Source organism: Hippoglossus stenolepis, chromosome 13, assembly GCF_022539355.2.
Source record: "Hippoglossus stenolepis isolate QCI-W04-F060 chromosome 13, HSTE1.2, whole genome shotgun sequence".
Taxonomy (NCBI): domain Eukaryota; kingdom Metazoa; phylum Chordata; class Actinopteri; order Pleuronectiformes; family Pleuronectidae; genus Hippoglossus; species Hippoglossus stenolepis.
The window spans coordinates 7197340-7214000 of record NC_061495.1 but is presented as its reverse complement, the minus strand read 5'-3'; the positions used below and the strand labels follow the sequence as shown (position 1 = coordinate 7214000).

General features: G+C 40.0%; 1 protein-coding gene across 1 annotated transcript in view; it reads right to left on the bottom strand.

The window, feature by feature from the left end:
- lrp1bb (low density lipoprotein receptor-related protein 1Bb) overlaps positions 1-16661 on the bottom strand; it is a 113504-nt gene that overhangs the window by 18555 nt on the left and 78288 nt on the right. Inside the window, exons 50-64 of the mRNA XM_047342656.1 lie at positions 13469-13585; positions 12300-12406; positions 10474-10606; positions 8701-8807; positions 8341-8473; positions 7791-7913; positions 7488-7610; positions 6085-6225; positions 5675-5809; positions 4704-4823; positions 4325-4566; positions 3799-4022; positions 3001-3107; positions 1421-1537; positions 1049-1222 (exon numbers count right to left, since the gene is read on the bottom strand). Of these exons, the coding sequence (XP_047198612.1) occupies positions 1049-1222; positions 1421-1537; positions 3001-3107; positions 3799-4022; positions 4325-4566; positions 4704-4823; positions 5675-5809; positions 6085-6225; positions 7488-7610; positions 7791-7913; positions 8341-8473; positions 8701-8807; positions 10474-10606; positions 12300-12406; positions 13469-13585 (2103 nt within the window). The remainder of the gene's footprint in view (positions 1-1048; positions 1223-1420; positions 1538-3000; positions 3108-3798; positions 4023-4324; positions 4567-4703; positions 4824-5674; positions 5810-6084; positions 6226-7487; positions 7611-7790; positions 7914-8340; positions 8474-8700; positions 8808-10473; positions 10607-12299; positions 12407-13468; positions 13586-16661) is intronic.

Here is a 16661-nt window from a genome sequence, read left to right as displayed (position 1 = left end):
AGAGACTCAAGGCTAAATCATATGAATGACTTGACACGTCTCGTCTCCAGACTGAATAGTCAGGGATTGTGGGAGACATAATTTATCTGTGTCTAATTGAATAGCGTCGACCTTGACGTGCTCTTGTCATTGAATCCAATAAAATGGACGAGCTAAGGGCCCCACTGAGGACAACCGTCAGTTAACCCATCATCCACTCTGTAACCAGGAGACTCCACATACTACAACCCGGTACTTTCTCCATGAGCTCCAGGACTATCCGCACTTCACTTTGTGGACTGCTGACCAGAGGAGGTGGAAAGCTGGACCTGCTGTATGCTGATCTAAAAGACATGGTGGCCTCTGTAGAGAAGACCCGCTTCTATAGTAAATATAAAGTATTTAAATATAAAGGGCCAATTCTAGGGTAAAGAAAAGAACAATTTGTCTAATTTAGATGAAACACACTTGTAAAAACATCACTAGGATTATTTTCTATTCAATTTCTACCAATAGATCCCTTTCACCTAAATCTTACACACTGAACCTTTAACAAACCCTCTTCACATGAACCTTGTACACATCTCTTTCATCACACTGCTATGTACACAGGATGAAACGTGAAAGACTGTCTATACACAGTTATGTTAAATAGCCTTCTTTGGCTGATACTCTCCACTTCTCCTCAATGTCAATTAAACCTTTGTGATAACTTATTCTTTTGAAGGTGAATAAGCTGTATTCAGGACAATATGTGTGGTCGCTCTCAAGGTGGATCTAATGTGTGGTTAATTACCAATATTAAATGTCAACTGCTACATGTACGCTTTGCCTTGAACGCCTGTTTTGTTCATTTCCGGATAAATACTAAATGCAAAAAGACTCAGCACGTCAAAGACGATAATGCCAAAGGCAATGAGAAAATAACTCTGAAATAAAGTGAAAATGTAACAGAACTTTATTTTAGTGATGATAAAAACTATTAAACTAAAATTTGAAAGAATAAAATATAATTAAACTGTCAAGAGCCATGTTTATCAATATACTTTCAATAAAAAAGACAACTTACCATCTTGCTGTTTGTAACGATGGGAGATTAAAATATTTGTGGGCTTCTCCACCCCCAGACTGAGAAATTCCACGGATTGTTTGCCGTACTTGTGGATCTTGAACACCTCGTGTTTTAGTCCAGTTCCGTAGATGAAGTCTTCAAATAGATCGATTCTGTATGGTTGGGAGATTCCTGTAGAACCAGCAAAGAAAGGAAAGAATAGTCTAAGTTTTTTTTGTTTTAGATAGTAGAAGGATGTATGTAGGTAGGTGGACTAATTCATTTTGACATTATTTGGAAGAGGTTAATTGTTTAATACTTGATAAAAAGCCGAGCAGAACTCAGAGTGTGTGTTTAATAGAAGAAAGGAGTGCTTTGTCGAGGAGTTACCGTGTCTGTCACTGATTGTCACCAGAGGGTCTGAGCCATCCAATCTCATGCTCCCTATGTGTGAGAGCTCCGGATCAGCCCAGTATAAACGCTGGTTGAAATAATCGATGGCCAGCCCTGTGGGAGAATAACGGAAAGAGCTTATTTACCAGAAAAATTACACAGGGATCCTCATGGAATCTCTCAATACGGGACTCAAACACTTCAGCCACCCCTCCATCGGCACAGTGGTGAGAAGATAATGAGTGAATTTTCATTTTTCGGTGAACTATCCCTTTCAGGTCATGATGGTTCAAACATGATGTGAAGACACCTTTTCTTTTGTTTAGATCTTCTGTTGAATATTTACGCTCAGTATTCAACGTGTTCATGCACCTTCTATCTTGTTGTGCACTGCACTTCTGATGGAGGAGTTTAGGAACACTTTCATTACAATTTTCAAAGCGGTGACTAACTCTAACTTTCCCCCAAAAAGTTGGACTAATTGATAGAGCACCTGGCGGCTGCATTTAAATAACTTTGTGCTTTTTCATCAATGATAGATTCTTCTTTCTAAGACCAAGAAAGAGCATTGGATCCTTTGAATTAAAGGAGGCCAAAGCAGCTCTTCAAAACTAGATCACCACTAAGTGTCTCCCTATAGACACACCAGTCTTTCTTGGTTAGAAAGGACCTTTTCCATGTATCTTTAGAAAACATATTGAAGCTTCTCCATGGATCATATACAGGATCAACATGCATCATATACAGTGCATGTGTGGCATCTCTAAATATTTGTATCTCCACCTCACTTGTGCAGGGACACACATCTTATTGTGGGTGTGATTATATTATTCCTTCTGTACACCATGCAGCACTGTGATGTACAGATGATTGTGTGTGGTTATCCTATGTGTTATGGCAGTTACCATGGTTTTATTACTTTCTCTGTGCTTATGTATTTATACGGAATTGAAACATACAATACTGGTTTATGTACGGATGAAGACTTTCAATATGCGATGCAAAGACATTGTGACATTTTTAAGTGGAACAGTTCAAGGTTTCATGGTAAAGCACCGAGACTCGAGCGAAAACAAGACTGAAGAATGTCCCCGACATTTATTTATGTTGAATAAGTTTTTTTCTAATATACTGGTGTTAATCTGAACTTATCATTGCTTCATCGCTCCAAGAGTCCACTCTCTTTCAGCCAAGTCAATTATATCCCACAATCCTTTATGATCATGGAACTGACTTCAAAAGGTGCCTGTGCTGCAGACTTCTTCCCTCGTAACAGAGGGGATCCTTATTTAAAAGTTTTAAAAAGAAAAGGTGGTCAAACATATACAAAAATAGATCAGGAGATCGTACATGTACATACATATATGTGCCCAATCATAAAGGGGCCCTGTGGAGGTTCTGGTGACCAGTAGCACTATAGAGCAATGGTGTTGTGTCCCAGTTTCGTAAACATGCATGTTTTATGAGAAAGGAAATGCATTCAACATTAATACTTATTGATCGAGGTATCCAAGTTACAACAGGGAAGACATATTACACGATGTGAGTAATTAATGGGATTTAAATGAAATGCCTACCAGTGGGTCTCCTGAGGTTTTTCTCCAAGAGTACTCTCCGTAAAGAGCCGTCCATGGCGGATTCTTCGATATGAGAGTGATCGCCTATAACGCTCCAGTACATCATCCTGAAGTAGACAAAGACAAATACTGTACCGCCCTGACACCATCCTCTTGCAAAATATTTACTTTGTACTGTATCTACAGTATACAGACTCTAGATAAATAAATGCGTATATATAAAATGTATAGAGTCTGATTTTGCAACACATTTGGTGTTTGAGTATATATTTTCATTGATGCTTGTGTCCCTGGTGATGATGTAATATCTACTGGTCTAATGTAAGTGCAATTACCAAACACGTTATCTCTTAATTACATGGATGTAATGACTTTGTTGTTGTTGTTGTTGGTCGGCACCTTTGATGACACTGGTCTGACTTATCATTATGAGATAGGTAACGTTAGTGATTAGGCTACTTCCACTATAGCCAAGTAATTAATAACAAATTTAGATTTTTAATTATTTAGTATTTACCAATACTAAATTGTCAGTTAAACTGTCTCTTAAACTGAAACTGAAAATTGAGTCACAGTAAAACATGAACTGACAAAGGTTTAATAATTCATTTAGCATCTCATAGCTGCAGTATCTCAATGCACAAAGGGGCTCTATAAAGTGAAATGTTCTTGATATGATGCAAGCGAGTGAATATGTCATCAGAGCTTTTCTAATAATGAGACACCTGGCTGCAGAGTTTGTGTGTAAAAAATTGCCGGCAGGAAGAGAGAATGACTAGAAACTAGTACACTACTTACCCTTTGGCGGGGTTGACAGCGATGGCGTATGGCTCTCCCGCTATGTCAGTAATCAAGCGGGTGCAATTTGGTCCCTTAAGCTGGCCCACATTTATGGAATATCGTAATTTAGTCCAATGGGCTGTGTAATAGCTGAACCAGTGCATTCGGGAGTGATCAGTCCAATAAATGTTGCCTGTGATCCAGTCAGCAGAAATATCTCTCGGGCGACGGAAGTCTGAACACTGCAACCGATAACAGCCACAATGTCAGGAGCTCTATTTCACTTCTGTGCTTAGCTTTAAGTTGTGGCTCATGAAAGACAGTGGGACAATATTAAACATTTTAACATGGAGGGTGATAACTTTGATCACCCTGTCATACACTCACAACATGAGCACATATGACATTTTAAGCTTAATGTATCTATAAATCAATGAATTAATATGACACATAACAATATCCTAACAAAATTAAACAATTAAACATATTTTATAACAAGGCTACCACACATTTCTACAATGGGATATAGATCAAATATACTTACGATGTTTCTGACATTTGTTTTTGTTTGACTCCTCTCTAGAGTGTCTTTGTAAAAAATCCCACCAGGGTTAAACTGGGTAGCCCAGATAAACTTTTGGTGGTGAAAGAGTGTGTCCATCCCAATAATGCGGGCATTGTCCTCAATGTGAGTGAGCAGTTTGTGTCCATGGCTCTGGTTAAATGGATACACAAAACTTCGGATTTCAGTGTCATTAGCTATGTAGAGCACTCGATCTTCTGGTCCTGAGTTATTCATAGTTAGAAAAAAGAGAACAGGGGAAAATTGGGTATTTTGGATATTAGACAACAGTTTGAGGACACAGTATTACAGTTTATGCACGTATAAATATTCTTTGTGATATTCAACTTCGCGATCATACCTTTTGCTATGCAGTTGCCATTGATTTCCTTATAATTGCGGTCACACGTACACTTAAAAGATCCTTTGGTGTTGGTGCAGTAATGAGGACACGTGTCAAACTGCAGACATTCATTTATCTCTGAAAAAAAAGGAAAGAAGACTGATTCTCTATAGAAAACATTGCTTCAGAAAAGTCTTACTTATTTTTCCGACATGATTGAAACACCTAACACATGTTTAAAGATAATAAGTGATGAAGGTCAAGGCCATAAGCAGCTCATATGGAATCCTCAAACAGTATAGAACTTATTTCAATTCTGTCCATGACCCATTCGTGAAGAGAAAATGATATGCATGAAGAAAGAGGCAGAGAGGCAATAACTAAGTGAAAAAAGACATTAACTGGGAAACAAGAACCAGGTCACAGGGTTGACTCAATAATCAAAAGCTGCCTCTCTTCAGACAATAATGCACCACATACAATGCTCTTCATCATATCCTTCAGTTGAAGGATGTGATGCTTTGGATAAAAGCGTCAGCTAAATGAAATGTAATGAAGTAGACAGATCGCGGAAGAAATGAATGCATTTTCCTGACCCACATGTTAATCTTTAATAATAATCCTCCTATTAATACAACAAAATTATAGATTTATGAACTTCATCTAAATGTTCTCGTTACTTTTGCTTTAATCTCTCAATCTTTGAATCGTCATCACAGACAAACAGTTGACTGCTGTGAAACTAGACGCTTTCGTTTGACATATTTTGATATGATTTGACACAACTCAAAAAAATTATCTTTGTGGCCATTAAACTATTCTTGATTAACAATAATTTATTTATTTTAACTGTTTGCCGCATTCATCACATTCTTCCAAGCCAATACAAATGTCTTATCTGCAATGTCACTAAATTCACTAGAAATGGCCGTAACATTCATTTTAATGTAAACTCTAATGCAAAAAGAAAAACAATGATCATATGTTACCTTCACATTGACCTGTCTTCTGGTTCCGTTTGAAGCCGGGTTTGCACTGACATACAGAATTTGCATATGTCTGGTTGCAAATTGCATCTTCTCCACATGGATTTGTTTTCTTTCCACATACATCTCCGCTGGAATCTACAAATAAAGGGAGGACTTTGAATACACGCCGGTCCTCTGCAACCTCAACACCCGCTGTGCTTTTCTTTTGATGTGCAAAAGCCAAACGGGCTTCATCATCATCTCAAGCCACACACCTCAAACATGGGCATGCATATATTACCATTAATGATAAAACATCAGGTCTAAAACGAGGACGTTCCTGATCACATCACAGAAACATGCGTTACTTCTCATCTCTTCTGAATACTTCTTTGATCTGTCGCTTAAAGACAACCAGGTGCTGCACTCACAGGCCTTGCAGTCCTGCTCGTCTGAGCCGCCGTCGCCGCAGTCGCTGAAAAGGTCGCACTGCAGCTGGATCGGGACGCAGCGTCGGTTACTGCAGGAGAACTCGGTCTTCCCGCAGGGCCGAGGTCTGCCGGCCACCACCTCTGCTTCAATAAACAGTGTCAGTTAAAAAGACGACAACAACTCATATCTAAGATTATGATGTACATAGCAAATATGCTGCAGTGACCATGTGTCTCCTGTGCACTAATGGGGACAGAGCCTATTAGGAATTATTTCGTAAACTATCACAGAAACAGTTGTTTGCTAATTATCTACCCTACAACAATGTTCAGGTACTTTGCATGCTTTGTTTTTGATACTTAGTTTTCTTAAATAAATCTTTTCTCCCTGAATATTCCAAAGAAGAACGGGTGTTTGACATCAGCGGCCGGCACAACAGAGTGAGAGAAGCAAAGGGACAAAGTGATGGAGAGGCAGATGAAGGGAACAATGGGATTAAGGTGAGACTGAAGAGATGGATGGTGGGAAGAGGCATACAATGGGTGGAAGTAATGGAGTGAGGTATGAGATGGATGGGCGTATTAATGGAATAAGAGAGTGAGATGAATAGAGGACAGGGGAATGAAAGAGTGAACGATGAGAGAAGTGATTTGTCCCTTTCTTTCCTGTCCGCTGTGTGTGATCGTTCACGGTGGACGTGTGATGAGGGAACATGTCAGGACACTATATGACTTTGGGACGGTGGCCCTGAGAGATCAATACACTGCGATTTAAGGCAACAGATGCAAATTCAGAACATGTCTTTGCCAGTGTGTTATATTTGGGTGTGTTGTGTGTATTTGTTGTCGACTGATGTTTTCTTAATATGCTTGCTTGTGTTTCATCTATTTGCATATGTTTGCTGCAGTGCTGTCAGGGCCACTGTATCTTGAGCATATCAATGACAATATAGAGCCATTGTTGACACACTCACACACGTTTGTGCATCTATCTTAGTGAGGACACTAAAATAATGCATTCCCTAAAACCAAGTCTTAACCCTGAAACAGCCCATTAAAAGTGGGTCAGCAAGTGAGGAGTTGTCCTCACTTTGCCAAAATGTCCTCACTCTGTTGGTTCTCGGCTCTAAATTGTCCTCACTAAGATATCTTCACACACACAGACACCTTAAACAAACCTTAAAACCAATCTTGGCCTGAAAACCGCAGGGTGGAGGAAAACACAGCAACTTGCAAATGCATGCTTTAAAAGGTTGTGGACCACTAATGTATAATACACTTTGGAGTCTCTGTTAAGTTTTGTTCTGCCATTTCATTTAATAAACTGACCCTAAAGTTAACTTTGCTTCAATATGACAATTCACTAATAATGCAGACATAATATCAGATATATATGTGCTCACCACACTCTTCCTCATCCGAATTGTCACCACAGTCATCCACTTTGTTGCACACTTGGTCCATGCGCAGACACACGTGATCATTTCTGCAGCGGAACGGCCTTGTAGGTGGACAGGGGAGTTTTGCTGTGGATGAAAATGTACAGAAAGAGCTAATGGATGGATCTTCAAAAAGAGGAAGCCGCACAAAATCTTGTATTAAAAAAGACAATGAAATATTCTCTCCTGGGGAACAGACAGTTATAAAACAACCATTCATTGTAATAGAAAAAAAAATGGCCTTGAGAGATTACATCAACAACCCACCACACATGTCTGTGTCTTCGTCGGAGTTATCTCCGCAATCGTCCTTGCCGTCACACACCCACGTGTGGAGTTTGCATAAGGTGTTGTTGCAAATGAATTCATCAGCCCGGCAGAAGAAAGCACCTGCAATTACACAGATAAGTCCACGAGACTTGTGAGCACTGTAACTCACGTGGAGGAGTGCATTCCACACTGTGGAGGATATGACTCACAACCTGTCTGTGACAAGATTAGAAGACAGATTTTTTACATAATGATCCACACAGCCCTGCACCATTAAGCTTCACAAAAGCAAAGTAGGCATCTATTTCTGTCCTTTATCTCGTTTTCAAATCCCTCATTCTCATATTAAAAGTCCCTACCTGTGCCAGATGTGCTCTCGTCTTATCTGTCATATACTATTCTCTGTTGATATTAAATGCTCTGAAATGGCTTCATCGTTCTGCAGTGATATTTGCAGTGTAAAGATTTGGGATCACTGTGAGAATTATGATTTCTTTTTTCACTTTCAAGTATCGAAGAGTCAAACATCAATCATTCTTTGAATGACCTTGGCTGCAGTTCTCCTCGTCGCTGTGGTCCATGCAGTCCAACACGTCGTCGCAGCGCCAGCGTCGCGGGATGCAGTGAGCACGATTCAGACACAGGAACTCATCTTCTCTGCACTCCTTCACACAGCCAATCTGTCAACAACAACACCGTCAATCGTCAAAACTGCTGATGTCTAGCGTTGTCAACTGCAATCAGAAAAACACGCAACATTTCTCATTCTCATTTTTAAAACATTATACACTATCGGACAGCTGGGAACCTCGCCATCGAAGTGGAGTTCACTGTGGAACTGCTCTACTTAAAAAGGGAAATGTTTTGTCTTTGGTTGCTTCTTCGAATCATGTGAAGGTACACTGACCTCATCTGAGCCGTCCAGACAGTTGTCATGTCCGTCACACCGCAGGCTGGCTGAAACACATCCTCCGCTGGCACACACATACTCGTTCACGGAGCATGAGGGGACGACTGCAGAAGGGCAAAGAACATCAGTCAGTAACAACCCAACCTTCTCTCCCTGAGAAGTCACTCGAGCGAGACCTTTTCCGTTTCTTCTTCTGTGAACAAGTGGATGCCAGGTCTGGGTAATTCTGACTGAATATGAGGCTCTTAGAGGGGAATTGTTGGCACTTGTCACTCCTTAATACTGAGTAATGTTGTCCATTCAGGCCAAAGAGTTCATACCGTGTGGTAGCTCCTGCTGGAGAACAGTACTTGATCAGTAATGAGCAGTGGAACTCAACAGAGCAAATCAGCAGAGCTCAGGCTATTTCTACGCCTCCACTCATTATCTCATATTGAATTGCAGGATATCTACAATATGTACATGGAGAGAATTGAGAAATTCTTTGATAACCAGCCACATTGTGATGCTAATTCTTCTTATACTCTTTATTGTATAGCGTGCAGTATCTTAAAGCAAGATCGTCAACATGCTGACCACTTCCTCAACCAATTCCTAAAGAGATTATTTATATGTATGACAATGGATTTATGTCCATGCTATACAAGTTACCTTCTCATTAACGTAAATACAAGTCTCATTATTATATTTGTCATTTGGCTTTTACATTATGTAGGATAATAATGACCTTACACGGGGAAATGCTGAATCTGCTGAGGCACACTCCGCAATATTCTAAGCTACTGACCTTATAGGAGGGAAATAAAAATGACTGAACTGAGATTATGAACTCCACTCCTACAGAATAGAAACCAAAATGACCACATTGCAGTTGTTTGCCTCCAGCAACCAATCAGGTTACAGGGAGTATGGTCAGAATCTGCCCTTCTGTGCCTGAGTGAATGAACACATTGAAGCTGACCTTTGACTGTTCGGATAGAAAATGTCATCAACTCATAATTTGTGCCAAATATGAAAAATTCCCTTAAAGCGTTCCTAGTATATTGCATTAAAAGCACATGCATAGGAATGCTCTTAAAACATATAGGCTCCAGCTACAGCTGCAACCAGTGAGGAAATATGGAAATATTTACAGTGGTTTCAGAAAATATTCAAATCACGCCACCATTTGAACAATTTATTGCATTGAATCTTTAGTTTTAAATGGATATCAACCTACACTCAGTTACTGAAAATGTCAAATTCCAAAAAATGTCTTTTTTTGCGTATAAATTAAAACTCAAAACTAAAATTCTTCATTTACAAAACAATATTCAAACCCAGAGAAGGCAAGGTGTGCTTGAATTGTGATTGAATTCTCATTAAGATGTTTCTGGAACCTGATTGGAGTCCTCATGTGGCAAAGCGGAATTGATTTGGCACAGCTGAGAAAGGCACATGTGTAAACAAGGTCCCACAAGTCGCACTGCTTGTCAGGACAAAATCAAAAGCAGGGCCAAAAAACTCTCTGTGGACCTCTGTGGTTAAATTGTGTCGAGGCCCAGATGAGGACAAGGGTGTAAAACATATGTTGTAATTATCGTCATGGGTTACTAAGTGAAATTTTATATACAACACAGTAACGTGGGCAAAGTGAAAGGATCTGAATACTTTCTGCAGCCACTGTACATGTTGCAGAGAACACATGGTTTAGAACTCAGGGACAGACAATGATCTATGCCTTCATCTGCTCAGAAGTCCTTCGTAAGTGAGAAAAATATTGTTGTGCACCTGTTCCCTGGCAGCTTTTCTCATCTTCCCCCATCTTGCAGTCTTCTTGGCCGTCGCACAGCCACTTCAGGGAGATGCAGAGGTTGTTGTTACACCGAAACTGGTCATCTGCACAGTGTTCCTCACAGCCCTTCTGTTAATGAATACAGAAAAAAACATTAATATATCATCAAGTAGCACAGTCAAAAAGATCAGGACAGGGAGCTTTCTTTAAATAGGTGCCCATCTGAACACTGGGACACTTTTCGCTTGCTAGAGTCACCCCCTTCTGTCCATAAGGTCTTGTGAATAAAGGAACCTTCTTAATGTGTTAAATCGTCAGTGACAAAATCCAAAATCCAGTCTTGTTCCTTAATGTAAAGTAAGAAATAAAGTTAATATGAGGAAAAGTCTGAGTTTCAATGGGTATTTCCCAGTCAAAGTAACCACCTCACAGCTGCAGGTCAACGAGGACACATACCCACAACATTTGACTGATACAAATATTCTGAAGTCTCATGTTAGCTTTAGCTGGTCTTTATATACTTTATTTTTACAGTGGTTTGTCCCCATCGCTTATCTTCTAAGTTTCTGTTATTAATCAGAATGAACAAGAGGACATTTTATTCTTCGTGGTTTTTCTAAATCTAGAATTTTATTTTTACTTTCATCCCCAACACGTTACTGTTTCCTGTTCAGGAAACCATTAGCCCAAATCCACCCCATGATGCCTACAGACAATAAGACATTTTAATAATCACTGTGCATTACAATGCTGACTGAACTTTTTCTTTTCTCTTCTTCCCGTAAACTATTTGACTGTGCTGACCCAGAGAGCAGTTACTGGGGAAAGGGTTGAACAAAGGGTTAATTAGGGTTACACTGCTTTGCATGGAGAGGGATTATATGTAAAAAAATTGCTTTGCAAATGTTGAACAGTGCAATACATTAACACGAGTAATGAATCATAATAACAAGGCTTTGTCCTTGAATTATGCACTGCACTGAATCATTACCAATGATGGGGCAGTATTTTGTATGAATCCTTCAGAAATCTCTTTACACCATGCAGCCCTGGATGATGGCCCTTTTAAGTGAATTGCTTCACATATTACATTAAAGTACAATTACAATGGCAAATTTGAAGCTTTATAAATTAAGATATTCAAGCACATTGATGAACAAAACAAGCAGCTTTTGTTTTTCTGAAAGGCGGCGAAGGATTAGGATTTCCGAAAGAAATTGAATACGAGGTGTTTCAAGGACCGGTGAAGTTGAAGGTACAATAACTCATTACAGTGATATTTTCTATCCAGCTTTGTTTTGGAACATAGCAACCGTGATGAGGAGATTTGTACCAGCACAATGAATTATGCCTATAATGGGATTATTTTCTTTGTGAGTGGCATTATACCCAACCAACATTATTTCCCTTTCCCCCCGGAAAGCATTTCATCTGTGTTTGAGCTGCAGGTTCAGATACTAACAGACATTTCCCAGAGATCAATTATACACCAAACTACACTATTCATACATTACCGCAATATTGTTTTCACAATATTAGATTTTGTGTGACCTGTCATTTTTACATGACCTCGTAATTATATAATATTGTATAATAATTCAGTTAGCACAAACAAGAGTGTCTGGTATGATTTATTCCCATTGACAAAAGGCAACATGCCTGATATGCTGATGTTTGATTTCTTCTTTCGGAGCCATTTGAAGTCATTTCTTCTAAATTTAGTATTTTCCTTAACTGCTGTGCCTCGTTAGCAGGACTCTCGTGGGTTTACCTTCCTTTTTGATTTAGAAAGTAAGCGTTGGAAAATATCTGAAACACTGGCCTCATCTGAATTATCCAGGCAGTCGTAGTCCCCGTCACAGCGGAACCGGGAGGAGATGCAGTCTCCGTTAGCGCAGGCAAAGTCCTTGTGGTTACAGGTGACTGGCTCTGAGTGGAGAGAAACACAGAAATACAGAAATCAGACCGAACTGTATCTGTTTCCAGCATCACACACACAATAAACAGTCGTCCCCCTGACACAGTTATGAGCCAAATGTTCTGTGTTTACAATCACATGCTAATGCATTGGCAAAACCATCGCTTTAGCTAATTAGAGTCATTTTGCATTAGGAGTGGAGAACCCAGCAAATGTAATCAGGATGTAAATACATTCACTGCAGCTCTCACAATGGAGGGGCAACAAACTCTCTGAAGCCAAAAAATCTTGTGTGTGCCGTTTAGAGCCAGACTGTCCCCGAGGACAATATTAGGACGCAGCTAAACAGCTGCATCAGATTCACCGTCTGGGCCCTCCCCTTGTTATCACGGACTATTAGCGAACTCAGGGGCATGCGCTATGAGCTGCGCTGCAACAGAGGCTCCCAGCAGGCATTGCAGCAAAATATGATTTGTGGCCTCCCCCCTGTCTGCTGGTCCACCTGCTTAATCCGTCGCTTTCCAACACTTGACTGGCTTTTATTTGCATTTTAAGTGACATTAATAGGCATCTGATAAATCACACATATGATGTCCACTCAGCAAAAACACACAGTGGACATGCAGACGCTCACATGATGTAAACACACACACACACATGCGAGGAGTCAAATTTACTGAAGAACTGAAGTTGAATATTGTGAGTAGATACACATTTTTATTCTAAAGGTGATGATGAATATCTAAACAAAAGGGAATGTGGGTCTGGTAAATTACAGAGGAGGGATGATATCGAGAGCTCAAAAGCCTCATTATTCTCAGAGAAACCGCACAGATAGAAGGCTTGAAAGAGAGTAGGGCCTGGCTCACTAGATAGTGGGAAACATCTCAGAGGGTGTACAAGTGTGTGTGTGTGTGTGTGTGTGTGTGTGTGTAAGGGTGGCTGTGGTGGTAGGAGGGGCAGTCAGGTGTCTTCAGAGAAGTCAAACTCTTCCCTAAGTGTGTGTAGAGCGTCAACAGTGGATATGAGCGCACAAACCGGGCTGACAGAAAGTGAAGGAGCCGGGTACTCACTGCAGTTCTCCTCATCTGAGTTGTCTCCGCAGTCATTCTGGCTGTCACACCTCCAGTGGTCTGGGATGCAGTTGTTATTCTCGCAGCGGAATTCATGCGGTCCACAGGTCTTTTCATCTTTTTCATCAGGAGCAAACAAACATGAAGATGAAAATGGCTTCAAAGAGCATGAATATTAATGGTGTGCTAGCTATCACATTTTGTATGTGTAATCATCGTTTCCTCAGGGTTTCGCCGAGCAAGTCTGACGCCGAGTTCAAAACACAGTTTGTACTCGAGAGGCTAACACGCCGTAAGATGAAATACCTGACTGTGCTACCAATCATCCCCACACCTCAGGATTTATGACAGAAAGTTGGCAAAATTGAACTTTCATAAAGAAAACATCCAAGAAAAATTAAAAGAAAAGAAGGAACATTTCAAATGCTGATGATTTGGCTTTGCAACATACCGAACCTGAGTGTTTGTGCCTGTTAGTAATAACAACTATCAAGAAAAGAGAGGTACCGATATTTGAAAGACTAAGAAAGAAAATGAGTTGCTCGTTTGTATATCAGCTCAAAACTTCAACGTGATAAATTTTATAATTAATATTATTATAAGTGCAACATTTTTGAAGAAATACTGCACAAATAAATGTGTTTTTGAGCTGTGGATTAAATCATAAGACGGTTCTTTGATTAAATGCATTAGTGCTGGTTTTGATATCATATTAATCAGACTGAAAAGTTCAGAGATTGCCAGGATAAGGATTAGTAGATATCTTGTGTCAAAAACAACAGAAACTCTGACATTTGCTTCGGCAGTACTTCCTCGCAATGGACTGTCAAATTCAAACTGAGAGCTTCCATTTAAAAAGTCATTTCTGCGCAGATAACATCGGGGATAATGGCCGAGGTAATGCTGTTATCAGTTAGGGAAGAGATGCGTCAAAAGAAGAGGGTGGCAGATTCTGCCTGGATCTCATTCCAACACGACAGCAGGAGGAGAGTATCAGGAGCGAGAGCAGCAGCAGCAGCAGCAAAGGACACAAGGCAGGGAAAGGTACCCGCTCAGTCACCATACGAAGGATTGGACACAGGAGCAAGACAATATTTCCTTTCTTAGTCAGAGCTCATTACGGTGCTAACAAGCAAAACTTCCTTTAGCAGTAATGCGGTAATTCAAAGTGAAATATCAACAAAGCAGCAGCATCTCTCACGTGCTCTGAAGAGGTGAGCACACTTCAGATGATGAATACGTGGTCGACAATGATAAACACAACAGATAATGCAGTTTGAGGGGCGGAAGTCAAACATCAGTAAACGACACAAAGCGGGATTAACAATGACTTCATCCTACATCAGGGTCTCGTTGAGTTAATAGACATTAAAGCGGCTGCGAAACAACAAAACCACAACATGAAACGCACCAACAATTACTGGGAGATGTGAGGCATCAAACATTAAAGCCTGAACGCTCTATTAATGGTATTCAAACTGATATGTCGTCATGTATGGAGATAACACAAACAACAGTTCATTCCTCCACAATTACACCCATGAGGAAATGACACCTGGCCCCGGATACACACGCACAAATTATAGGATGTGTGTGGGGGGTGTGTTGTCTCCTGCAGCTGTGGGCAGCATATATTTGTCACACATCACCTCACATGCACAAGCACGTAAAAGTCCCATTGTGCAACCTTCCACTATCATTCAACGTCCGGGTAAATACTGAATCCCTGAATTACAGAAAAAAGACTATTGACACACATCCAAGAACAAAACACAGTGGTTCTATTTTGCCGATGGTAGATTTATGTCTTCATCATACCACAGACAGACAAAGACAGACAGCCCATCAAGATGAGTGACAAGCGCTGGGCTGCTCAACCTTCTTGAACCCAACGACAGAAGGAAGGCACAGAAATAAACATGCAAAGCTAAAGGGTATCTTTATCTTTGTACATGTTATGCTACATACAGTTTGTGGATGAAAGTGGAATTTGTACGAAAAACGGCACACTGGTTTTCAGTATAAAACAAGTTTGGTGGCCAAACAGATTTTTGTACAAATCTCACCAAAGACATTTTTATCTGCAGCCTATCACCATTTTCGTGGGGGAATATTTTCAAGATGAATTGATTTAGATGAATCCTCGTTTAAAGCTAGGGTTGGTAATCCTGGAAAAGCAAGCAAAAGCAGGCTACACTTTGAAAATATCCAACCGCTGCATCCCATCCCTTTCCATCGACCCTCTCATTAAAGCTATGCCCCCAAATCACATAAACGTGCACTGCCTGACGTCTCCTAGAAGCCGACTTTTCAGTGACCTCAGTGGACGTAGAGAAGAAATGCTTGCTCACATGTTTGCCTTTCCGCTCAGAGATAGTGTTCTGTGTGCTTGAAGAGAAGAGTGCTCCCTCCTGAGAGATCGCAAATTTTGAGACTATATAAATGGGTATGCACGGTTGATTAATGACAGCAGGTAGGCTAGTGAATCATTTCATTCAATGCGGAGGACAACGATGCCTACTTTTTTTTTTATTTCAACATAAAAGATAGTGTATCAGAAAGAAAAGACTAACCCTCCCTTTAAGTTCGAACCCACTTATTGCAAAACATGAACATGTATAATTCTGTCACACTGACGGCAGTTCAAGCTTGCAAGATAACAATTAAAATCTTTTATTTTGTACTTTGCCCCATAGCCTATTACTAACAAGAACGTTTTAAGGTGAATGTCAAATTATCATTCCAAACCAAAACAACAAATTAAAAGCTTGTTGAAAAGGGTACATTCTCACAAGGGGAATGATAATCAGTCCTCATGGAGATGAGCCCTGGACGGATTTTAAAACACTTATTGCATGAAGTCTAACAAAGAGATTTAGCGATAAAGGAGATTGAAATGACAGTACAATAACAATACAGCACAATTAAAACAAAGCCAACAGAGCAGATTACAGCTCGCATCATCTTTAGTAACTAAATAGTTGAATCTCTGATAACTGCAGTGATTAATGTAGCTCACAGGAAGGTGAAGTTGTTCCAACTTTTTATCCTAACATGGTTACATTTTAAAGACTTTTGCATTCATTGTGGCATTGTCATATTCTCTGAAGAGCTAAAGATGTATTTTTTTTGCTTTTCTGTTGAGGATAGGAAAGTTCCCAAGGTTGTTTACCTGCCCTAGAAATAATGACTT